This window comes from Malus domestica, chromosome 11, assembly GCF_042453785.1.
Source record: "Malus domestica chromosome 11, GDT2T_hap1".
Taxonomy (NCBI): domain Eukaryota; kingdom Viridiplantae; phylum Streptophyta; class Magnoliopsida; order Rosales; family Rosaceae; genus Malus; species Malus domestica.
The window spans coordinates 30,265,239-30,290,784 of record NC_091671.1 but is presented as its reverse complement, the minus strand read 5'-3'; the positions used below and the strand labels follow the sequence as shown (position 1 = coordinate 30,290,784).

Below are 25,546 nucleotides of genomic sequence, written 5' to 3'. Positions count from 1 at the left end.
TTCTCCTTTTTTTTTTCTCATGAATTGTTGTGCATCTATTTTTCATCTTATTATTTTCGTCAATAAGTGCCTCATTGGTGAGGTTATTTGTGAGTCTTTCTTAGTGAGTATTTGGCTTTTGTATTGGTGTGTTATCGGCTCCTACTAGGGCTAATTTGTTTAAAACGGTGCCTTTACTGATGGTGCTGCTCACAAAATTCATGTTGGTATGGACACTAGTTGGTCGTTGTCAGTTCTACTTTGAAGTTGGTGTTGCTCATTGTCAAAGAGTATCTTCATATTCATTATATTCAAGGTTTTGTGCACAGAAGTTCTCACATGCTATTCATAAATTGCTTGACCCTTTCATAAATAATGGAGTTTCTTTGGCTTTGGAGTGTCATTTCAGTCCTCTAAGTTTATGTGTGGATGATTTCAGAACTTGGATGCATTCCTTTACTTATTCTCATGCCTCTCTCGCCCTTAAATCCACTAGTACGGTGACAACTAGTTTGACCAAGTTGGCATTTTATGTTTTGTTAAAGTTTCTGAATTGAGAACATTTTGGATGGTATCTCGAATGTCCTCTGTGTATTTATATTAGTCTTAAATAAGGTCTAAAATATCGATATTTTCATCGAAATTTTCGTGTTTTTGGACTACCGATATTTCCGATATCATTGATATTTTAGACCTTGATAGAAACTCTATGTGGTACTAAGTCACTCATGTATCTTACCATGCAATGTATAAAGTGTAAAATATTGTACTAATTCATTATATATAAATGATTATGGTGTGTCTAAACTTCTTTCATTAATTACTACATATTTTCTACACTCACAATATTTGTCAGCTCGCTATATAATCAACTTAAATCAGTTAAATCCATCATGCAATGCATTTCCTTCCAATTTTTTGTGATAAACTAATAGATAATTGACTAAATAAACATCTTGCAAAGTTTCAATAAAAATTTCCAAGTTTTTCTTACAATTTCTATGGTTTTTATTCAATTTTTATCGATATCGATAATATCTCAATATTTCCATCGAAATTTCTATGTTTTTGGACTATCGATATTTCCGATATCATCGATATTTTAGACCTTGGTCTTAAAATTATAATATAAAAAACAAACGTTTCGTATCAAAAAAATAAAAATAAAAATACCAATAGTGTTAAAAAAATTGAGATATGAAATAATATTCCGGGTGTCTCTAATGAAAAAAAAATGTATTCACTTTATAATCATGTGGTATTTTGATCGGAATAAATCTAGATTTACGTTTTTTTGATTTAGTGGACCATAAACGAGAATTAGTGAGAAAAATATAATAGTTAATACTACTCACATTTACATGTTTTATTTTCTTACTCAATACGAGCTTGAGATGTGATTATTAGTCTCTTGAATTAAACAAAATGTGATCATTTCAGACACAAAAGAAAAAATTGAATATTTTAGCTCAACATAATTTTTTTTATAATGATTATTTTAATTTTGAATAATGCTTGTGCCCGAACATCACAATTGAAACATTTGATGTTCCTCACTTACAATTAACAAATTTTTACCGTCTGAATATCATAATTAAAATTGTTCATTATTTTTATTATCATCTAAAAAATTATTTATTGTCCAAATATCATAATCGAAACCGTTTATTCTCTTTATTATTATCTAAAGATCATATTGCAAGAATCATTTAATTTGGAGATCGTTTAGTCATTCATGAGTATTGAACTAATCAACGTTTTTTTGTAACAATTAGCATCATCATGATATAAATATAAGTAGCGATTGGGGTTTGCTACACACTATCACATATGGGTGTACACTACTAACTCAAAGGCTCGGGTCGTGCTTTGATGTAACCTCAAAATTGAAGTGATAATGAATCTCTCTGCATTTTGACTTAATTTTTCATTGAATAACTTTAATATTATATTTAATTACAAGCCCAAGATACAAGTCTTAAAACTAGTATCCTTATGATAAATCGTTTATTTGTTTTGCACATATCAATGACTCCCTTTAAATCACAACGTCTATTTTTGTTAACGACGTGGTGCATTAGCTGTCCATGTCATCAACCTCGAAATCTCAGGAGTAAGATACGTAGTTGACCGTAGAAATACATACATGGAAAATACCTAAAATACCTCCTCTGTACATGTCTGTGTGCTTGTGTGCATCTCTGTCTGTGTCTCAGTCTCTCTGTCTCTAACTCTTACTCTCTCTCTCTCTCTCTCTCTCTCTCTCTCTACTTCCTACCCATTTCACAGTACACCCACATTGCGCACACACCAGAAGACCCTTACTTTCTCTTTCTAAATGGCTGAATCTCACTCGAGAAGATGAAGATACCCAGCAAGCCCCGGCACCTCTCGCCAACGTTCCCACCGCCGGACTCGGATCTTCACCTCCACAGACCCCCCACCACCCGTAAGAAGACCCGGGCACCCGGTTCGGCCAGGTTGAAGCGGGCCGGACTTCCGACCGGAAAGCGGAGCCGACCGGAGACGCCTTTGCTCAAGTGGAAGATTGACGAAGGCCCAAAAGAGCGCCAGGGACATCGGGAGAGGCGAAAGGACCAAAATGCCCGTGAGGAGGAAAGAGAGGACGGAGTGAGGAGAAAGGGCAGGAAGGGAAGAGAGGCCCCCTTGTCGGCCAGGAAGCTTGCGGCTGGTCTGTGGCGGCTACAGTTACCGGAGACGGGTTCCAGTGTACCTGGACGTAATGGGAAGCTAGGGTTTCAGGTGAGCTTGGTCTCAAAGATCTGTAATTTTATGGTCAAATGGGTCTTCTTTGCAACCTCGGTTGAATCGCATTTGATTGGAGGTTGACCTTTTTATGTTAAAAAAAAGTTGTTTAATTTTCTCGTTAATTCATTGGAAGATGTTAAATCTGGTGTTATTTTGGTTTGATAAATACTAATGTTGGTGTTGATATCTATGGTACTGTTGTTGTCTTTGTGTTTCGTTTCGATTTTTCGAAATGAGGCTTAAGAAACCAGGCGTTGTGATTTCAACTCTGATCGATCTTACTGAGAAAATGTGTTCTTAAATTAGCATGAAATCTTTACTAATGCGGTAATGCTTGTAAGTTTCCATCAATTTCCTGCTAAGTATCTCTTATTTTGGTAATTAATTGACCGTTGATATCTTTCATTCGTCCTGTATTGTTTTCTTAATTAAAACTAGTGGTGTCATGTTTATCTGAATGTATTAACATGGAACTGTGATATGCAAGATATGATGGTAACGGCATTTATGCAATGCTTTGATGATTTCTGAAAATTCTGGGTCATTACGCTTTCCTTTATTGTGTTCTGGGATCCCCGGGTCCTTGCGTGCTGTTTTAATACATCTTATCATATCATGCCTTACCCTCAACCAGCCAGTATTAATGATGTTGTATTCTCTGGAGCTTGATATTCATTGCTGTTGTCTTCTTTGCAGCCTGACGTTGGCCATATTGGGGTACCATTTCTCCGTAATCGTAACAGCAAAGGATATGCTTCTGAAGCAAATGATCTTTTACAAAGCCCTAGGTCCACCTCAAGGAATGGGTTCTTGTCCAAGGTACAGCTCTTCCTTAAATTCATACAATGACCTGTAAATTCTGAATGAACATCTTTTATGAACTTAAGTACAATACGATACAGATTTTTTTTTTATTTTTTTAAAAGCAAGTATAATAAGATACCTTCATCGTCTTGTGCATGTGTCACACATGCCGAGCAGTCCTTTAAGGCAAGCTATTTGGCATGAACCTTGGCAGATGATTTGCTTTGCAAGGATTGGTGTTATGCATACTCATTAAGAATCGTCGGTTTTGGAAGAAAAATAGATGTTTCATCAAGTAGTCATCTGTTTTGCTGTCCTCAGAAATTGAATATTATGTTATAAGGTTAAAGCAGTGTTACTCTTAGGATTTCTCATGGGTGAATTTAAATATTTAATTTGAATTACTCATATACGCTACGAAATAGACAGTAATGATCATATTTGGATGAAAAATAAAGTAGAAATTTGGTGTAAATGGGACGTATAGTTAATTCTTTAATTGGATTAAAAGATATAGCTGTCTAAAAAGCAGCATTAGCAATCCCAGAAAGCTCTAGCGAACAGATGGAAATTTGTGAGAGGGAGAATCATGAGGTAATTTCAGATTATGCAACAACCAAGGCTTGGCCGTTTTCCAAATAAAGAGAAAAGGCTACAATATGAAAATTTGTTATTATATGCATATGTACATGTACGGATTGTTGGAACAAATATGGAATGCTGAAATGCTTTCAGGTGCAGCTTAGCTGGCTAAGAAACATGTCACTTGTATATTTTCTCTGAAATTATATAACATACAGTCTTGTCCTTTTAACTTTTTCTTCTTTAAATTTGTTTCTCAACATCAATTTTCCCCGAAGCAGTTTAAGGTCTGTTTTTCCTGTGGTATTACCTCTAATTTTAGCTTCAACCTTCATTTCAGTTATCCAACTCTGTCATGGAGGGGCAAACAAAATGGGATCCAGTCTGCTTGAAAACATCGGATGAGATACGGCAAATTTACAGCCAAATGAAGCTTCTTGACCAACAAGTGAGTGCTGTATCAGTTGTATCTGTACTTGAAGCTGAGCTAGAGCAGGCACGAGCTCGCATTCAGGAGCTTGAGATGGAACGGTGTTCCTCAAAAAAGAAACTTGAGCACTTCTTAAGGAATGTCAGTGAGGAAAGAGTTTCATGGAGGAGCCGAGAGCATGAGAAAGTCCGCGCATTTATTGATGATATCAAGTCTGAATTGAACCGGGAAAGGAAGAGTCGCCAGAGAACTGAGATACTCAATTCCAAATTGGTTAATGAGCTTGCTGATGTCAAGTTATCAGCAAAGCGATACATGCAGGAGTACGAGAAAGAAAGAAAGGCCAGAGAATTGATTGAGGAAGTTTGTGATGAGCTTGCTAAGGAAATTGGAGAAGACAAAGCTGAAGTTGAAGCACTGAAGAGAGAATCCATGAAACTCAGAGAGGAAGTGGACGAGGAAAGGAAGATGTTGCAGATGGCAGAAGTCTGGCGTGAGGAACGTGTCCAAATGAAGCTGGTTGATGCAAAGGTGGCAGTTGAGGAGAAGTATTCTCTGATGAACAAGATTGTGGCAGATCTGGAGAATTTTCTGACGTCAAGAAGTGCAACGCCAGATGTGAAGGAAATGAGAGAAGTAGAATATCTGCGACAGGCTGCTGCTGCTGTAAATATTCAAGACATCAAGGACTTTTTTTATGAACCCCCCAATCCTGATGATATCTTTTCTGTGTTCGAAGAAGTTAATTTCGGTGAGCCTAATGAGAGGGAGATTGAGCAGTGTGTTGCTTACAGTCCTGCTAGCCATGGTTCAAAAATTCGTACGGTGAGTCCTGAAGGCAATGGAATCATTAAGGACCGGATCCAGAGACATCCAGTTGCATTTGTTGGTCATAATGGTGATATAGAAGAAGATGAGAGTGGTTGGGAAACTGTGAGCCATCTCGAGGATCAGGGCTCAAGCTATTCGCCAGACGGGAGTGCCCCATCTGTCAATAAGAATCGCCGAGAGAGTAATGTCTCAGAGAGTGGAACAGAATGGGAAGAAGAAGTTGAGGGAACACCAATTACTGAAATCAGCGAGGTTTGCTCGGTACCAACAAAGCAGACGAAGAAGGTATCATCAATAGCAAGGCTTTGGAGGTCTGGCCAAAACAACGGGGAAAACTACAAGATAATCTCGCTAGAGGGAATACACGGTAGGCTTTCGAATGGAAGGATATCCACTAGGGGTCTGGTATCCCCTGATCGGGGTTCGGGTAAAGGCGGGCTTAGCCCCTCTGATTTAGTGGGGCAGTGGAATTCTCCTGAGACGGGGCATCACATTCGGGGTATGAAAGGGTGCATTCCACTGGGCGCCCAGAAGCATAGTTTGAAGGCAAAGCTTTTGGAGGCAAGGTTGGACAGTCATAAGGTCCAACTGCGTCATGTGCTTAAACAGAAGATCTAGTAGTGAGGCAGAGTTTGCTCATAAAACGAAACTGATAAACCCAGGCAAGAATAAGTAGTTCCATTTCTCACCGCGCAAGGTACAACTTCCTGCCACTAGGAAATGCTCTAAGGCGGTCGCAAGGAGTCTCTGAATAAAATGCAGATGATCATGGACTCCCACGTTTGGTTTCGGGGGTCTTTGCAAGCGATTCAGAAAGCGCGAGTCATTATTTGTATCATTTCAAGTACAGAGGACACCATTTGTTGAAAATGGTAGACGAAGAACGATAACATTTCCTCCGTCTGTAATATGATGTATTTTGTTATGAGAAATGTTTCATTTTAGTTTCTTATAGGAAATGGCAAATCTGTGGTCCAAAACTTATCTTTCCCTTAATCAGAACCGGAAAAGAAGAAAAAAAAGCAGATGTTAGAAAATTTCAAATTAAGAAGCGGGATTTTCAACGGTACTTGGAGTATCTCATGCTTCGGAGCACTCTAGAATAATGTAGAATTTGTTGAAAATCTATGAAATTTTGGAAACCTGTGGGGTCGGTACGAGGTGATGGGGAAGATCGTACGTGAAGCCAGAAGAGATCAACTGAGTGAAATGGTGTTACATTGTTACCGTTAGATTTTAGATTGGTCCCCGGCGTTGTGGTCCCGCTCCGAAGTCCCATGTCCGGTCCCGAGTGCCGGATCTAGGATCTTAGATTTGGGTTTCAGGTGCCAAGTAGTTGGATTAACTGATCACATGATTCACATTCTCGTCACTTCGACACCAAATTAACCACACCTATCAGGTGACTTAACTCAAATTTTCTTCTTTTTAATGTAAATATATCTTACAAAATTGCAGAGATGAGATTATTTTATACTGTTCATATTCTTTTCTAATACCAGTTGACTGGATTTAATAAATTAAAAAAAAAAAAAAGAACATGTGTAAATAGAAGTGTGTAGAAGGAGAAAAAGAACAAGCGAAAAATAATTGGAAATTGGTAGAAACTCGAGAGACAATCAACCATATAAAATGAAGAGGACTCAAATAATAAATAAAGTAAGGATAATGGCTGATACAACAGGTTGCATGAGACCCCATAAAATGATATGGGAAACCCACCACAAGTCTAGTTTTCCTTGTTTTTCTTCCTTTTGACGGTACAATACTACAATACAGCATTTCGAGACTGAATATTATCACACGGTGGCCCTTCGACAGCCCTACGTTGTACTTATTTGACACAGCATGAAACAAATGAGTGGATAGCGATTCTGTTATCTGTATTCTTGAAAGTTGACATGCCCTGTCGCCCGTGCATGCTCCACAGCCTCCTGAATATATACATAGAAGATTATTCGGTAACATAAGAACTTAAGAAATTTCATGTGCACAACCACACACGGTAAGAAACACCAAGGAGGCAAGGCAAACAGAATTTGTATTGTGGGGAACTAACCTTCTGGCCGACCAGTCCAAGTTGGCACACCCCACAGCGCAAAGTGAAGTTGGCAGTGTCCGTGTATCTCCTCTTACTGCAAAGACGTATCATGGTATTAAGGTATGCTCATGTATTAAGAGTTAATGCAGATACATATGCATATATCTCAGCTACATACGTAGTAGGAGCAATGGAAAAATGGACACCTAACAGGATGATGCACTCAATCATTGTAACCAAGATAGTTACGCGAAACACACATTACCTCAAGAATTTTGACAATTTAGCCACACAAACTTAATATTTTTATTCCCTTTTTTTTTTTTTGGTAGGGTACGAATTGAAAGCATAACGTACAGGCAACACACATTTGGCATTTGTCATAAAGTTCTTAATCATCTGAAGTTGACAACAAATTTATTCATTATAATTTAATGTTACTGTTAGTACAATACAGGTTCCACTGGTATGTCCTCAACACATAGAGATCCGGAAAATTGAAGACACTGTATTTGTAGTAAATTTGAAAACAATTGCTCAAGTTGTATAGGTTTGTAACTAGGTTGTGTAGGGAACTAGGAAACTTTGTCACACAGACTTACAATCTTAGCGTGAAATGTCAGAAAGGAGTCCCTAATTCAGATACTATGTATATGGTAACATCCGAATATGCTAGTCACAGACTAAAACCCCAAGGGATATGTATAATGATTTAACATATTATGTGTCATAGTTTTTGTGCGTGTGCACTGAAATTAGAAGCCATCATGAAAGTAATACCTTTGTTGCTCTTTGACAAGGTTAAGAGCGAGCCCCTCAACTGGCCCAATGGAACTGTTATGGACTGCAAATATTGTCTGATCAAACTCCTCTGGAGCTCCCTCGAAGGGAGACATCTGATACAACAGAATAAAGAATTCAGCCATCATTTAAGTGGAAAAATCAAGTGCAACCTCCATCACGAACGGGGGATAGCAAAAACAGTGAACCAAATAAGAAGCATGCTAGGTGAATAAACAGACTGTAATTACCAAATGCACAACAAAGACCACTTATTCTTGAATAAGTAAAAACTATCCCACAGAAGTATAAAAATTTGCCCAGCTCATGGTTGGCTTTTCTTCCCCTCTCCCCCTCCCAGTTTTTTACATGCTCAAACCCATACAAGAGAACAGAAGAGTAAATCATCTGGTTCGTACAGTTGGCAAGATGTCTCATGAGGGAAGAATATTTATTTTGTGTTTGGATAAGGTATTACCAAGTACCAAGGGATTTAGGCATACATTAGCAAGAAATGCACAACAGAACAATAGATCAATGGATTTGAAATGACTAGACGCAATGCACTTAGAGGGATTTGTAAATGACTACTTGAAAGAGTCATTTGAAAATCCTTTGTTTAGCCATTTAGTGGCTTCATAATGCTCATGTTACATGTGGTGCATTTTCGATCCCTCTGCTCTATCTAATGTTTTGTAGTGCATTTCCACCTACTTTAGCCTAAATCCCTGTCCTTGGAAATCCCTCAGCCAACCACATCATTAACTCCAACTTGATGCCATATCGAAGCCACTTGTTAACGGTCCATCCACATTGACAACCAGAAAAATTCGTAAACAGAAAATTAACAAAAAATAATCAGAGCCACATACAGCTAAAGCATCGTAATGAAGTCCATCATAGATCAACATAACCCTTTCTGAATACTTCTTCTCCTGTAAAACAGCACCGCATACAAAAATGGGCATAAACATTCAGAAATGGTAAGTGGGCAAAATTAATATACATGAGAATTCGCTGCAAATGCTAACCTGACCATACAAATCACAACGTGTAGTCTGGATATCATACGCTGCGATTTCACGTCCATAATAATCTGCTAATATAGATAGCTCTATGGCACCTGCACACAAGATTGCAAATTAACAGTGTGCAAAACAAATCTAATAGTATCCCAGTTATTGATAGGGACAGAGACCTCAACGAAGGAAAAGAAAGATTTGAACTTTATCTTATAGACAAGTGGCCGCACAAACTATTTCTTGAACATTCAAGACGCAAAACTTCTGTCAAATATGAAATTCAATAATCCTCAATACCCTAGAAGAAGATCTAAGTCAGTCATGTACAATTAAGGTTTGGCTACTTAGTTGTGTATAAGAAATAACCAAACTATTATGAGAAAAACTTTTTATTGTGCATTTTGTTTGGTAACCAAGATTCAGATGCATAAGAACAGGAAGTTTTCTTAACAAACCTCCCCACTTCTCTGAGTCAAGAATCCAAGCACAATACTCTTCGTTCGATTTACCAAGAAATGCTTCAGAATACTTAGTTGGATCACTTGCTACCGTTGCAGCTATAACCTTCACATTGTGGATGATCACAAAATGTAAGTATCAGAGAGTGATCAGTAAGTATCGCACTTATGCATGCTCAATGCAAATCGGGGGCTATATATGCACAAGCACCCATGATTTATCTATTGTTGCATGCTTTTAAGCCTTGAATGTTCATATACCTGTCTCAATTCAGGAGCTTTTTTCTGGTCATGATCCATCACATACCTGTAAACGAAGGGCAACAATTGAACAGAAAATTCGACCTTAAATGGCGCAGTTCACTTCATTGCAATGGACAATGGATAAAATAGAGGGCTGTACTGGAGCTCACCCGACCGCATTGAAGAGGCAACTATTGTCTGAGGGAATAACCCTTCTTACTACGATACCTTCCATATTGTAAATTATTTATACACCTGAAGCATTATAACAAAATGAAATTTCGAACAGTGATGGTTTTATCTATCCAATTACATGTTTAAGAACATTTACTCAAGAAACAAGGACACGAAAAGCATTAAACTGCGTAGAAACGGTTCATTCAAAGAACGAACCTTTTGAGATAATAATGGAAAACGGAACAAAGATTATTACAAATACATACAAAAATTAGGATTCCATTCAAACTAAGCATCGACAGAGACATAAAAGACATTTTATGTTAAGACTGCATCCTAAACTTAAATAAGAGACAATACGAAAAGGCGGCCGAGGAATTGAACAAAACCCAGCTTCCCATACTCAGTTGATGATGACCAACCAGATTCAATTACTGGCAGCAGTCCATGATTGAACACATAAATGTAAAAAGGAACAAATATAGTGAACAGAAACAAAATTTACAAACTTTTACAAATTTTAATGAGGAAATAAATCTACAAAAAAGAATCAGATAATCCAAGCTCATATCACTTTCTTCAAGGAGATAATTATCTCCAAAGCCTACCCGCAAAATTACCCAGTTATATGAAAAAATAAAAATATATATCTCTATGTATGTATTCCTCCAATAAATCAGAATATAATTCCAGAAACGAGACCAACCTTCGGATTCTGAAACAAAGTGATATAACAAATCCAGCTTGAAATCAACAAACCCAAAAGCAGAAATGATAGGAACTTGATAAATAAATGCAAAAGAAAAAAAGAAAGAAATTTCCAGATCTAGTAATGGTACCAAGAGTAGCTTTACAGTAAAGAAATTGGAGGAGACAAAAACAGAAAATAATGAGGACCCATTTGCATAATCAAATAAATATAAATGTCCAACAAACAAAGGAACACAAAGAAAAAAAAAAAAAAAAAAGGAGAAAAGAAACCCACTCTGGTCTATTAATAATTTGGTATGAAGGGGGTGTCGTGTCGTGGCTTTTCTCCTGGTTTTGGGTACGGCACTGTGTTTTGTTGACACAATTTAAAAGGCGGGCGCCGAACGTAACTTTTTGATGTTTTTCTTTTCTTTTTTCTCTTTATCCTTTGGGAGGGTGGTGAAGGTGGGATTAGGAATTACAACAAAGTGCGGACGAAGACATATTGCCACTAGTGTGGGGTCCAACCCAAACGGAATATCATAATGCTTAATTTTAATTTATTTAAAGAAAAGTACTAAGAAAACTCTTCTAAAATGAGATTTTTGACGAATTCTTTATTACTTTATAATTTAGAGAATTTTAATGAAAATAGCTTCTCAAAACTTTTAATTAATCAAAAATCATCTACAAACTTTATTTAATAAAAATAGCTTAAACTTTAATAAAAATGATTCAAATTTTAATGAAAAAGACAAAAGTTTTACATAATAAAAAAAAAAACAGCCAACACATACTGACGCGCGGAACCACGCGTCACATCACACACATTCACATACTCTCCCTCACTCAACCGTTTTTTTCTCTCATTTCACCTCACCCATCCACATCAACTTTTTTTTTCACCTCTCCCCACTCTTCTCTCTCCTTTCACCTCACTCCATAAACAATTTATTTTTTATTTTTATTTTATTATTTGTTTATTTGACTATTCTTTTAATTTTTTGAGAACAAACTAAGTAATAATATTACAAGATCAAAAATAAAGAAAACTTTCATTATTCAGTTTTATGAACACTAATATTATCACTATTTATTACACAGAATATTGACTACTTCTTAAATTTGAACACTATTTCTTAAACTGAACATTGACTACTTCTTAAATTGAACAATATTTCTTAAACTAAACACTGACTATTTCTTAAATGAAACACTAATACTATCACTACTTCTTAAACTGAACACTGACTATTTCGTAAACTGAACACTAACTATTTCTTAAACTGAACACTAGTACTATTACTATTTCGTAAACTAAACACTAACTATTTCTTAAACTGAAAATCTTGTAAACTAAACACTGATTATTTCTTAAACCTAACACTAGTACTATCACTATTTCGTAAACTAAATAGACTAGTTATTAAACCAGGTAATAGTACTGTCACTATTTTGTAAACTAAGCACTGACTATTTCTTAAACCAAACACTAGTATTATCACTATTTTGTAAACTAGTACTGTCACTATTTCGTAAACTAAACACTGACTATTTCTTAAGCCAAAAACTAACTATTTCGTAAACTAAACACTGACTATTTCTTAAAATCGAACACTAGCACTATCACTGTTTTTTAAACTGAACAATGACTATTTTATAAACTGAACACTAAAAGGTTCAAAATTTGAAGCTCTCTTCTCATTATCATATGAATCACTGACAATAATATTTATATTCTTATAGAGTTAGAATAATGATTTTCACATTCCTATTTGTACTTTAACATTTATTCGAACAATTTATTTTACTTCCCTTTAATGTATTCAATACAAAATTAACAACAAAAGCACAAATGAAAGATCAGAAAAGTTAATGTGCTTTCATTGAGGATCGTAATCTAATATTTTTTTTATTTTTATGTTTTAGCTGGTTGGGGTTAAAATTAATAAAGAATTCCATGATTTGAACATGTATTGATATCAGCAATATATTTTTTTATCTCAAATTTCTCTCTCTCTCTAAAATTTTTGGGTTTGTTGATGTCAGTTTGAATGAATTTGGTTGGCATTCTCTTTTCTCTACCCTCACAGTCTCTCTCTCTGTGAACCTTTTCCTTCCTGATGGAATATTTAAAAAGTAATTTGTGTGTTGCTTTTGCACTGTTGCTTTTCTATTGAATTGATAGATGCTTGCTTTCGCACTGCTAACGTGCACACGCGCTTTGGGTTGAATAAGTTTTTGTTTCTTTTTTTTGTTTTTTATCTCTTAACCTTATCATTAAATAAAAGTTATTTTGTGACTTTTGGTTAAAACTCAAAGTTTTAAAGCTCTTTTCATTAGTTTTCCTTATAATTTAATACCAAATTTTGTGTCAATATTATAAAGAATTGTGGCAAAAACATGAGGTGCCATGTTCCATTGTCGCCTGAAGGGCCTAAAAAGGAGTTAGAACATGAGTTTAGTGGTCATGTAATAGGGTTGGGTTGGACACAAAATTCATGGAGAGTCTCACATTCGAGAGAATCTCCTTAGCATATCTCATTGGTATTATTGCTTAAGTGAAAGTCAAGGGCTTGTTTGGTATCTTTCTTGAATCTGATTTTTTTTTTCTTTTCAAAATAATGAATGTAGCTAAATTACTTAATATTCATTAATTTAAAAACAAAAATTTGATTCAATAAAACAAGCCCAAAAAAAATCCACATCACAACAAACAATAAAAAAGATAACATTAATGTTTTTCAACCAAAATATTAATTCTATGTGGCATGATGTGAATTGGCAGCAAAGGTGAATTTGACAACAACCTCAAATCCATTTTAATTAATTAATAAATGTTTTTGTATCATTTTTATTATTGTTTTTTGCTCCAAAAATATTTATTAGAATTATGAAAATAAATAATGTAATGAATAATAGTTTAAATTTGACATTTCGGATGGAGAACAAACTTCAAAAAGATCAAAGTGCCTATAAGATTCAATTTTAAATTTTATGTTTAAAATTTGACATCTCCTACATCTCCTTTGGAGATGCTCTAAATTATTCTTTCAAAAAATAGGGACACTCAAGCCACCATCAAACAAACAAAACAAAACAAAAAAAAAAAATTCTTAAAGTCATCCGAAATCATCAATTCTTCCTACCATATGAGCAAGTTTAGTGGAAACAAAATGGGCTAGAGGTGACAGATTAACCCTTTAGATTGTTAATAGGTACCTATTATGACTCATTTAGTTTAATTTTACCTTACACCATCACTACCACTACCAATCTCATATCTATATTATGTTGAGATCAAATTAAATGGGTCTTAAAGGGTACCCATTACCAACTCAACGGGTTGATTTGCCACCTCTAGACTAGGAAGTATAGGCTTTATTTGGCTTTTCAAACTGTTGTTATTCATGAACACTCTCTAAATTTTGGTTCTAAAGGTGTGAGAGGCTAGGGGCTAAATAGTGTTGGGTGGCTAGTTTTCATTGGCTATTAGAACCTTCCTAAGTTGACCATCCAAGAACCTTGAGCAAGAATTGGGGCTAAACTGGCCCCTTGAAGAGCCTTACGCTCTTTAAGCCTAGACTAGATATGTTCCATACTTCCATTAGAAACTGAATTTTGTTATCGAAGCTAAATAACACTTTTGCTTAGGTTAGTTTGCATGGATTAGTTATGCTATAAGAATTAAAGCTAATCTACTCAATTTTCAGTTTAAGTCACATGACTTGCACTTGATACGTTTTATACACTATTCATGTGCGTGTATTTCTTTTCATTGGTTTTGGTATTGATTATGGGTTACTTAAAGTCATGCTTTTCTTCTAGTAACTTAGGAGGCAAGAGAAGGGATTTGAGGTATTCTATTGGTAATGTTTATCAAAGGAGATGAGAGCAAGATTGGTTTCTAGCTTTATGGGAGCAAGATTGCACTATGCTTTATTTTTAGCTATTTTTCATTTGGTTTAGTCAACTTAAAATCCTTATACTATGTTTAGATGAGGGAAATAAACTTGAAATTTAGACAAAATATAGAATTTATAAATTGACATGCACAAATTCTCTTGTTTTCTTTTTCATCAAAAGTAACGTTCATTAGCAGGAAAACAAATTTATACAAACGAAGGCCCATTTACAAGGGAAGTAGAACGCATAATATGGACCTCCAAAGCAGTATAAGAAAAAAAATCCCATTCCAACTTAAAGTTTGGAGCCCAAAATAGCAAAACACACTACATAAGAACCTAGCAGCCACCTAGCACGACATCATGTTCCGCCGCCAAAGCACCAACCACCTAGCGTGAGACCCCACCTCTTGAAGACACCGAAGATCAAGGCACACAAAGCCCTCAGATAGAGGGATGAAGAAAGCTCCATCATCCTCCAACAACCCCCAACAAAAACCTAGCAATAGTTTTGAGAACGACAAACCCCAACACGAAACCATGGAAGCACACGAGAAGAAAGCTCCCACAAGCAACATTGCCGACAAGGGCGAGCAGCGGGAAGGCCCAACAAGGGCGAGCAGCGGCAAGGGCCAACAAGGGCCATCAAAGGTGGTGGTGCAAACATCTGAGCCAAGCTCTACACACCCTCCCACAGATGTGCGTTTTGTCGCAGTGCACGTGAGCCAAGAGGTGATGGATCCAATGGAAGAAGGGGAAATGATGTCGGATGGAGGACACAAAGGGATGGGAAAGCCAAAAAGGAAAGGAAGAAAATGGATTGCTTGGAAACATGGAAGTGAACAAACAATGTGAAGAATAGAAAAGGGAAAGTCGGAATTGGGGACTTTCCAATGTAGGATGAAGGAGTTGAGGTTTAAGGAGCACAAGAGGAAAAGTAGGTTGACAAACACACAAAGAAAAGAAATCGAAAGGGAACCAGGATTGCCACCGACCCTTGCCAAGGCAACGGCCGGCAACTACTAATTTACGGATCTGTTAACTCACACAAGCAGTGAGAAATAAATCTCAGGAGGAGAGAAAAACACTCAGAATGAGAAAGTTCACCAATTCTCTTGTTTGGTCAACTTAAAATCGTTACACTATGTTTAGACGAGAGAAATAATCTTGAAATTTAGACAAAAAAAAAAGAATTTATAAATTGAAATGCATCAATTCTCTTGTTTGAATTTACAAGGCTTTGGAGAAGGCACTAGAACCACGACCTAACCATGGTTTGGAGAGGAAGACGTGACCAAAAATGAGGAACAAAGAGGTAACCTTAAGTTTAAGGAAAAGTTTAGCTAAAAGTGTCCTACGACGATGAACGAAGAAACCTTGCAAGAACTTATAAGAGGTTGAACTACTTCTTATATTTTCAATTAGTTTTATGGTGAAATCTCAATTTCTTCTTGGTATCAAAGCTAGGTTGGCCTACGTGTTAAGGTCAACAGTCACACGGATACCCAATTTGTGTTGTCCATGTGTTTGGTTTGAAAATCCGCTGAGAAGAGTCTCACGTCAATGAATGGAGAAATCTTGCAAGAGGTTATACTCCCTATTTTGCTAATTGATTTTATGGTAGAACCTCAAATTTCTTCAAAAACTCATTAGACATGTTATTTTTCTCTGAAATTTTTATAGGAGATAGTTAACATGATGGTTTAGTTACTGTACATATTTCCATGAAAAATAAGATCGTTTGATTGGACAAATAAATCAGAGAAACCAGTTCAGCATGCGAGGGTTAAAACCTAACTTTGCCATTTCCACTATTGTCCTATTCTTCCCCTCTACAACACCATTTTGCTATGGGGAGTAGGCAGCAATGAGTTGTTTCTTAAGTCCATAGTCTTCACAGAACTTCACAAATTCACATGGGTGTATTCTCCACCTTTGTCACTGCTCATCTTCTTGATCTGGAATCCAAATTGTAGTTCAACCATTGCTTTGAATTTTTTGAAAACATTGAACACCTTAGGGTTGAGATTGAGAAAGTAAATCCAACAAGTTCTCGTGCAGTCATCAATGAATGTGAGAAAATACATATTTCCTCCCATTGTAGTGATCTGCATAGGGCCACAAACATCATTGTGAACTAACTCAAGAGGATATTAGCCATCCAAGTACTTCTCTAATAAAAGCCTCTCTATGTTGCTTTCCAATGGCACAACTTGCACATACCTTACTGTGTTCTGTCAATTCAAGTAACCAATCGCCATTTCCTTTTGTTTCAGCATCTGTAAACTCTTGACATTTAAGCATTCTTTTATGTGCAACCCCCATACATCTTCTTGAATTATAACTTTTCTTGCAGTAGGGATAACATTTCCCATAAATAAGGCAAAACATCTACTACCACCGATTTGAACAGTTGCCACTAAGCACTCTAGCTTCCTGCCTTCAAATATACCAACCATATTGTCACCAAATAACAGAAAGCGTCCATGATGAACCAATTGACCAACACTCCTTATTGTCACTAAATATATAACAGAAAGTATCCATGTTGAACCATTTGACTAACACTCAATAGATTTTCAACCAATCCAGACACTAACCTTACTTCTTTGATATACCTGGTTCCATGTTTGGTTTCAATCACCAAATTTGCCTTTCTCGTAGGTTGAACCAGTTCTCCATTTCCTATTTCACTCTAAGTGTCACAGTCTTGTCAATATTGATCAACAAGGTTTCCTCAGATGTCATATAGTTGCTACACCCACTGCTAATGTACTAGACACTAAACTTGTTCATCACGACCTCAGCAGCATGACAAGCATAGAACATAGATGCTTCTTCCTCCACATGCTTAGCATGGTGAACAAGTTGATTCAACTTGCTGTTGCAGTCCTTAGCTATGTGATCAAATTTAATTACTACACTTATGGCATTTTGGTTTATCTTTGAACCAACAACTGCCATAGCGTAATTTATCTCAGTATTTGGATATTTCATTAGCATTCTGTAAATTCCCATGCTACTTCGCAAGTGGAACACTTCTATCATTAGCTTTAAAACCTCCCTTCTTCTGGTTATTATCCATTGTTCCTTTCCTTTGAAATTGCTTCCTTGAGATCCATCTGGAACTAATATGCAGGCTACTAAATGCCTTCTCATCAGTCACTTCATTCTCCTCAGCATGTCTAAGCCATCTTTGCTTAAACCCTTTCAAGGTAGCAACAACCTCAGTGGGATTGATTTCATCCAATTTCTTTATTCCCTCAATCACATAGACTATATTATCATAGCAAGGAGTCAAGCTAATCAACAATTTTTCAACTACTTTCTTGTTTGATAGCTCTTCTCCATACATTTTCATTTTGTTAATCAAATCAAATAGTCTAGTCAAATAATTAGACAACAATTCATCATTCTTCGTGCCAGCATACTCAAAATATCTCCTAATGCCTTGTAACTTCACAGCTCTTACCTGTGAATCACCTATATATACTCTTGCTTCAAGGTATCCTAAGCTTCCTTGGCTGTTTCTTGGTTTGCAGTTCTTGGAAAAATTTCATCTGAGACTGCATTTTCAATCAAACCAAGAGCTCTAGCATCTCGAGCAATTAGATCTTGAGCTACGATTTGCATCTTCTCAGCTTGCTCACCTTCACGAGCTTCTGGGAATGCGTAGATCAACATTCTCCCACAAATTGTGAGATTTGAAGATTGTCTTCATTTTAATACACCAGAAATCATAGTTGATTCCTGTAAATACTGGAGCTCGAAGATGGGCTCCCGATTCAGCCATTCTTCAGCTAGATCCATCTGACTCTTCGTCGGAGCTCAGCTAAAACGCCAAAGCACAGTACATGCCCCTTGATTCAAGACAAACCAATCTCTGCGGCCATGTTGTTTTCAATAAATTGAATGATTTTGTGAATGAGGTGTAAGCTTGAGAGTACGTTGCTCCCTTGTAGTCCTCTTGGATCCGATTACGGAAGCATGAGGATTCACACATACATATGCTCAACTCATGCGAGAGTGCTCACGTGCTACGCACGAGACCAGTGAGTAAAAGTATCCACTTTGACCAAGTAGCCTACGAAATAAATATAGGAAAGCTCAATTATTATTTTTGTTTTAAAAATTAAATGGCGTTTTTATTAACTCTTAAAGAGAAAGCTTCTCTCTTTAATGCGCTCTTTAAATCATTTTATTTTCAAGGAACAACTACTTGTTGTTTTAACATAGTTATGAGTTTATACATGCATAAATCAAAGTTTATTTAAAAAAACAAACTATGGTTTTAATTTTTTCAACTTTTATAAAAACGATATCATTAGTGAGTTAAATTATTAGTTGATTTCTTATGGCCCGTTTACTAATCCGTAATCAGAATAGGAGGAATTAAATTGAGGAGGAATTGAATTAAGGAGGAGATGGAACGAGGTGGAATCAAAATTGGATTCATGGCGAAACTGTTTCCTAAACTATCTGGAATCAGAGTAAAAATGATGTTGATTACATAAAAGTTGTTTACTAACTCACATGCATCGGAATTGAAACATATTTGATTACTAAAATGCCCTTCTTATAAATAATATTTTTATATGCTAGTTAATGTTTAATTTTGATAACCATATATGCTTGTAAAATCCAATTAGCTACATGAAAACAGAACTATTTAACAAAATAAATAATTAACAAATTTATTAAAAATATAAAATAACATTAAAAAAAAAACTCAAAAAAAACAAAAAGCTGCGGTGCCATTTTCTATCCCCTACATCCCCAAACCCAGCTCATCTCCACCTTTATCACAACCCTCCCCCACCCCCTGTTCTTAGATGACCATGCGGCCACGCCACACATTTTCCCCTCTCTTTGTGAGTTCATGCATGGGTTTTGGATAGTCTGCTAGTCTGCGACAACGGGGCAAGGAGAAAGGGGTCGTGATTTCATTGAAGTCGAAGCTCCTCCGTTAGGAAATGGTGGGATTGGGGAGAAGAGAGATGGGTCTATAGATTGGTCATGGAACTGGGGAGGTGAAATTGTGAGGGGTATTTCGGTTTACCAAAAAAACATGAGGATAGTATTGGTAGAAAACTTGGATCCCTGATGAATCTATTTTCCAGGAACTCAATTCCCACCTCCAAGTCGAGAATCCAATTCCAGGAATTAGCGCAACATGAACCACGTGCACTGCAACCTCAACATAGATGAGCAAGACATGCCGAAGAGCAACATGGACCAGCAAGTCAACATCGAGGGCAGCTGGAGGCTCCACTGCCCCACCAGGTGCAAATCCAGAAGGAAGTACAAAGGCTCGTAGCAGAGTAGCTGTGTGGATTCCAGTGCATTGACATTACCGACGATGCCCTCCGTAAAGACGTGGCTAACCTAAGCAGGTCACCCTTTACAGACGAGATCGAGTAGACGGAGCCACCGCGGAAGTTCAACCCGCTACATTTCACCTTATTCAAAGGAGATGGAGATCCGGTCAGGCACTTAATGCACTAGCGAAGTGTCATGACCTTTTACGCCAACAATGACGCGCTCATGTACAAAATCTTTGTTGTGACGCTCCAAGGTGAAGCGCAAGACTGGTTCCACACCCTGCTACCATGCTCAATCCTGAACTTCAACAAACTTTCTTTGGTTTTCACTAAGGAATATTCATTCCGCTCGATAAAAAAAGAAGTCTGACCATCTTTTCAACATGAAGAAGGACCCGAATGAGTCGCTCTGCACATATGTTAAAAGGTTTAAGGCGAAGACAACGAAGATCGTCAGATACGATGACAACATTGCATGTTCAGCTTTCCGGAAGGGGCTCCTGGCAGAACACCCTTTATTCGGAAAATTGATCATAGGAGGATAGCTGACCTTGGCAGCCTCGTATGCTTTGGCAGAGAAGCACGCACTACGGGACGAAGCCAAGCAGTCATGCGGGAGCAAGCAAAAAAATAAGCGCATGGACCATTCCCCAAACAGAGATGACTCAGCGCCTAAGGCATTCACCAAGTTCACGGTTCCGATTGGCCAAATTCTCTGTAAGCTTAAGAATGAACCATGGTTCGAACTACCGCCACCCATGAAGGGTGATCTTACCAAACTGAACCAGACAAAGTATTGCGCATTCCACCAAGGGTCGAGGCACACTACCAAAGGCTGCATGAAATGGAAGCAGTACCTCGAGGAGCTGATGAATGAAGGCTGGTGCGACGAATATCTCGACAAGCCAGTTGATCGGCCTACGCAAGAAGCGGAAGCCAACACTAAACCTCCATTAAAGATGATGCGGATTAATGGCATATTTGCCAGGTCAAAGCATTCTCAGTCCACAATTAGCAATGTGAATGAATGCTTGGAGAAATCCCCCATTACCTCCTAAACTCCGTTAAGGTCTATCCAAATAAGTTCGAAGCCTCAGCCAGTTCAACGAACCCCGTAAGCCGAGGATTATCCCAGTTGTTATGCAATTTCTACCTTCCAGCATAGTTGATACATTTCTTTATTCTCAATAAAGATCCAAGAAGTTATTCACAATCCTAGTTCAACTGCTGCCTACAACAACTGCTCAAAGCCTCATATGGGTATGCTCTCAAATGCGATAGGTTAAATTAATTCCCTGACACCCATCTGGGTCTGCTCTCCAGTACGAGAGGGTAAACTAATTTCCCGACACCCATCTAGGGTCTGCTCTCCAGTGCGAAAGGGTAAACTAATTTCCTGACACTCATCTATGGTATGCTCTCTAGTGTGAGAGGGTAAACTAATTCCTTGACACCCATCTAGGGTCTATTCTCCAGCGTGAGAGGGTAAACTACTCTGGAATATCCAGACGTGGATGGGTTTTACGACTGCTCAGTTCCCCCTGAATGGATCGATTACTTGCGCTGGACGACTCCTCGAATTGGCCACGATAGTCCTTCCCCTGGAATAAACTTAGCCAACTGAAGGATTCAATTATGCGGGATCCTGGGTCTCTAACCGGAAGAGACACTAAGTGTAGGACCCCTGCCTATGAAAAAGTTCATGTGACAAGATGGTCCGTCCTCGACGTGCAAGTCTTCATGAAGCGGCTTGGTTTTAAAGTGTTGCAATACTAGTTAAGCGACATGCGAGATCAAAGTTGCGACTCGGAAGGATATGGCCTCTGAGGAGCGACTTCGCCTACACCTCACGCCAAAAAATGCATCTGAGAACTAGGGATGATGCCTGAAGTGGTTACGCGGGTCGTCTACTTTTGTAAGTAAGGCACCTGGCCGATAACCCGACGGCTAAAAGCCCAAGGTAGCCCGTAAGCCAAAACTTACACCTGCCATGACTACGCGGACTTGCTTGCTTATTTACAAGCAGCGCTTCCGGCCAACAGTCTATGGTTTAAGTTTTGCTAGGACAAAGTCGAGTGTCACGACTATAGCAGCTACGTGGACCTCATCTGCTTCATACAAGAAGCACGAGTTCGGTCGATGTCTCTATGAGTAAAAAATCTCGCAACATGTCCAGGGAAGGCCAAAGCTCAAGAAGCCACTAAATTCGAGTGTCACGACTATAGCAGCTACGTGGACCTCCTCCATTTCCTACGAGAAGCATGAGTCCGGCTGACGACATGTTTATATATTCCTGCAGGTTTAATTTTGCATGAAAAACTTCGGGTTTTCATGGGTGATGTTTTTAAAAAAACTTCAACAAATTAAAGTGTGGGTGAAAAAATATAAAAACCCATTGGGCCTAAAAGAATTAGGCAAATAAAGCTCAAGGCCCAAAAGAAAAAAAAAGAAAAAAAAGCCTATGGGTGGCTTAAAAAAATTGTGCTGTGTATCCCAGGCCCAAGAATTGGGCTGGGGGTCTCGGGTAGGACTGTAGGCCCACGAAGAGGTATGGGCTGTTGCGGGTAGACCTAAAAGTTAAAAAAAAAGTTCACGGGCCGAAAGAATAGGCTATTGCAGGCAAGCCCAAAGGCTAAAAAAAAATTCATATGGGCCGCTTCAAGCGAGCCCAAAAATAAAAATAAAATTGTTTTTTTTCTTTGTTTTCTTTGCAGGCGGGGGAAACGGGTGGGTCAAAAACAGGTTTTTGGGTCATTGCAGGTGAGCCCAAGGCGAAAAAACGGGCCAAGAAGGGTTCGGGTTTTGGAACCAAGAACACCCCAACGTGTGCTGGGTGCGTTTCGCCGGAGAGGGTGATCGGCGCCGCCACTTCAGGTGGCTAATTCTAGGGCAAGGGGAACTTGGGGCACCCTTGTTGGGTGTATTTGACCACAATTGTGAATCAGAGATTGGGAAATCTCAATGATTCAACCAAAAACCTAGAAATTAAAATCGGAATTTCAAGAAATCCGATGAGATTCGATGGAATCTTCAACCAAAGGACACCATGGATGAACTTCAGGTCGTTAGGGAGGTAGCCGAGATGGATGGGCAAGGCTGCATGCCGTGCAGCACGGTGGCGACTAGGGCTGGGCACGGGTTGGGCCAGGCCCGATTTTGAAAGGACCAGATTGAACCTGGGCTTAAAAGAAACGGGGCAGGCCGGGTCGGGTACAAGAAATTCTAATACAGGAACCAAACCTAACTCGGCCCGTTTGAAACGGGCCGGGTCCACGGGTCCCTTTTTTTTTTTCTTTTCCTCTTCTTCTTTAGCTCTCTCAAATTCTGATTGTTCCAGGAGATATCGGACCACCACGTTCTCCTACGCGAGACCGAGATCGATATCGGTGACCTCGTCGTTTACCCAAAGCTTGATTTCCTGCAGTTCCTATCCTCACCGGAGACCCGCCAGCGAATCCCTATCACTGGCAAGGTCAACTTGAGCGCGATTTCCCACACTGGACCGCCGCCGTTACTCCGTTGCACCTATGCACCTCAAGACTGCCGCTGCCTAACCCGTGTGTGTTCAGATTTGACTAAGACCTTGACCAACCACCATCTTGTGCCTGTCTTGAACCTCTGCTACTGCTTGTTGTATGGTCCTTATGAACCTCCCGCCCAGATCGTCATCGCATAATGCGTGTTTGAAGCCTGTATTCCACACTCGTTGCTCCCTTTCGCCGCATCTTTTCCGTTCAGCCGAGAACCTGCATAGACGAACACCGCGCCAGATGGATTGTGGGATTTAATAAAAAATGGAGATTAAATTTCCACATATTAGATAGCAGATATGGTCCGGGCTGGGGGCCTGTTTTCTTAGCAATTTGGACCCGCCCCGCCCCGTTTTAGATTTATACAAATTAGACTCGCCCTGTACCTGCCTCGATCCGCTTGTACCTGCCCCTACCTGCGGGTCCAAGACCCGTTTGACCACCCCTAGTGGCGACACCTTCTGGGTGTCGGGTTCAAGGTTTTGGGTTGGGAGCAGAAGCTCCAGCTGAGTTCTTGGCTCAGGGGCCCATCGGCAGGGATGGGAGAGGGCACGGGTTCGAATGAACCCTAGGTTTCCTGATTGCAAAAAAAAAATTGTTTTTTATTATTATTTTTTCAATTCAATTCATATACAATTCAATTAAAAACATATTGAATTTGATGCATATACAAATATATTTGATGCAATTCATAACCAATATCAAATTCACATAATTCAACAATTATGATTATGGGGGCATAGACAATTTATGTAGAATCTAAAATTCGTAAAACGTAAAGTTGGGTCATGCATCATGGTGAATGTTCGTGCTACCAGGGCTGCAAAAATATCAAGTTAAAAACCGTTGTTCTGAAAGAACCTAATTACGTAATGATATGGATGAACTGGTTTGATGCTGAAAAATTCTTCAATGTCAGATTCCTAAGCGCAATGGTAGGAACGTGCTGATAATGTGTTGTAGCCTATTTTTTTTTACAAGTTTTGGGTGGTCGGCGACAAGGAGAAGAGAGAGTGAGAGATATGTGTTTGTAGGATTGCAGGGGAATATGTGTTGTTATCTTTCTTACATTGTACCTTTATTTATAGTAATAAAAGAGAGAAGATATTCCTTCTTTCTCAAGTAATACAAGTTGTAATAGGAAATAATAATTAGAATCAAATCAAATCTAGAATTTACAACAACACACTATGTACAAGCTAATATGATATTTCAAAAACAAATCGGAAACAATAGTAATGTAATTCCAAATAAACGCGTTGCAGATGCGGAGAAGAAGGAGCGAGAAAAGAGGAGGGTAATAAAGTAATTTTGAATAATGTGTTGCAGGTAGAGGGACGAAAGAGCGAGGAAACTTTGGGTTGGGATGGGGGTGGTGGTGGTTGTGAAATCCAAAATGCTATATGAGGTAGACAGACCATAAGCACCAAATGTACCGACTATAGAAACCAAAATCCCGAATTGCTATATGACATTCTGCTCTCCGTGAGAAAACGCCAGTGTCGTCCCGAGCAAAACGCCCAAATGCCTTATTTGCCAAATGCTCATCTCCTCTCCGTGAGAAAACCCCAGCGTCGTCCCGAGCAAAACCCTAGAACCTTGTCTCTTTTCAGCTTTTCTGCTGCTTCGAAGCCCAAAGTTGAGGTTCAATCCTCTGCCAAAATATCGAACCCGAAACAGGGAAGCCCAAAGTTGTGATACGCGATCTGTAAATATAGTCCCTGCAAGAAGATGGATGCTCAATTGAGATCCCTCCCCACCTCATTTCCCTCATGCCGTGGCCTAAACCTTATGTGGTAGGTATTTATTTGTTTAATTGTTTACCTCAACTTCTTTTTCTATTTCATTTTGCAGATCGTCGGGAATATATGTATATCAAGTTCTATTACTAATCTTGATTTTTTTTTATATGTTTTACATTAAGGAAGGAGGAGTTTGGTTAAGATACGCAATGAAGAATCTTATTTGATATCAAATTCAATAT

The 25,546-nt window shown here is 38.3% G+C and overlaps 2 protein-coding genes and 1 long non-coding RNA gene across 5 annotated transcripts in view; 2 read left to right on the top strand and 1 right to left on the bottom strand.

Moving 5' to 3' along the window:
* Positions 1–2,130: 2,130 nt before the first annotated feature.
* LOC103413199 (protein MLP1) lies at positions 2,131–6,375 on the top strand. The gene is made up of 3 exons (XM_008351685.4): positions 2,131–2,742; positions 3,445–3,567; positions 4,475–6,375. The coding sequence occupies exons 1-3, from the start codon at positions 2,341–2,343 to the stop codon at positions 6,011–6,013; spliced, it is 2,064 nt and encodes a 687-aa protein (XP_008349907.2). The 5' UTR covers positions 2,131–2,340; the 3' UTR covers positions 6,014–6,375.
* Positions 6,376–7,023: 648 nt separating this feature from the next.
* LOC114819625 (OVARIAN TUMOR DOMAIN-containing deubiquitinating enzyme 2) lies at positions 7,024–11,327 on the bottom strand. 3 transcript variants are annotated; one of them, XM_029088916.2, is made up of 9 exons: positions 11,102–11,327; positions 10,110–10,194; positions 9,958–10,003; positions 9,694–9,802; positions 9,248–9,339; positions 9,089–9,151; positions 8,217–8,332; positions 7,455–7,530; positions 7,024–7,329 (listed from the first exon to the last, which is right to left on the bottom strand). In XM_029088916.2, the coding sequence occupies exons 2-9, from the start codon at positions 10,172–10,174 to the stop codon at positions 7,273–7,275; spliced, it is 624 nt and encodes a 207-aa protein (XP_028944749.1). In that variant the 5' UTR covers positions 10,175–10,194; positions 11,102–11,327; the 3' UTR covers positions 7,024–7,272. The 3 variants fall into 3 exon arrangements, with proteins under 3 accessions (XP_028944749.1, XP_028944748.1, XP_028944750.1); XM_029088915.2 differs by having other exon boundaries at positions 10,823–11,124; XM_029088917.2 differs by lacking the exon at positions 11,102–11,327 and adding an exon at positions 10,956–11,090.
* A 13,618-nt stretch (positions 11,328–24,945) lies between these two features.
* The window catches only part of LOC139189736 (uncharacterized), a 48,067-nt gene continuing 47,466 nt past the window's right edge, over positions 24,946–25,546 (top strand). The window contains exon 1 of the long non-coding RNA XR_011573608.1: positions 24,946–25,206. This is a non-coding gene — a long non-coding RNA (uncharacterized lncRNA). The remainder of the gene's footprint in view (positions 25,207–25,546) is intronic.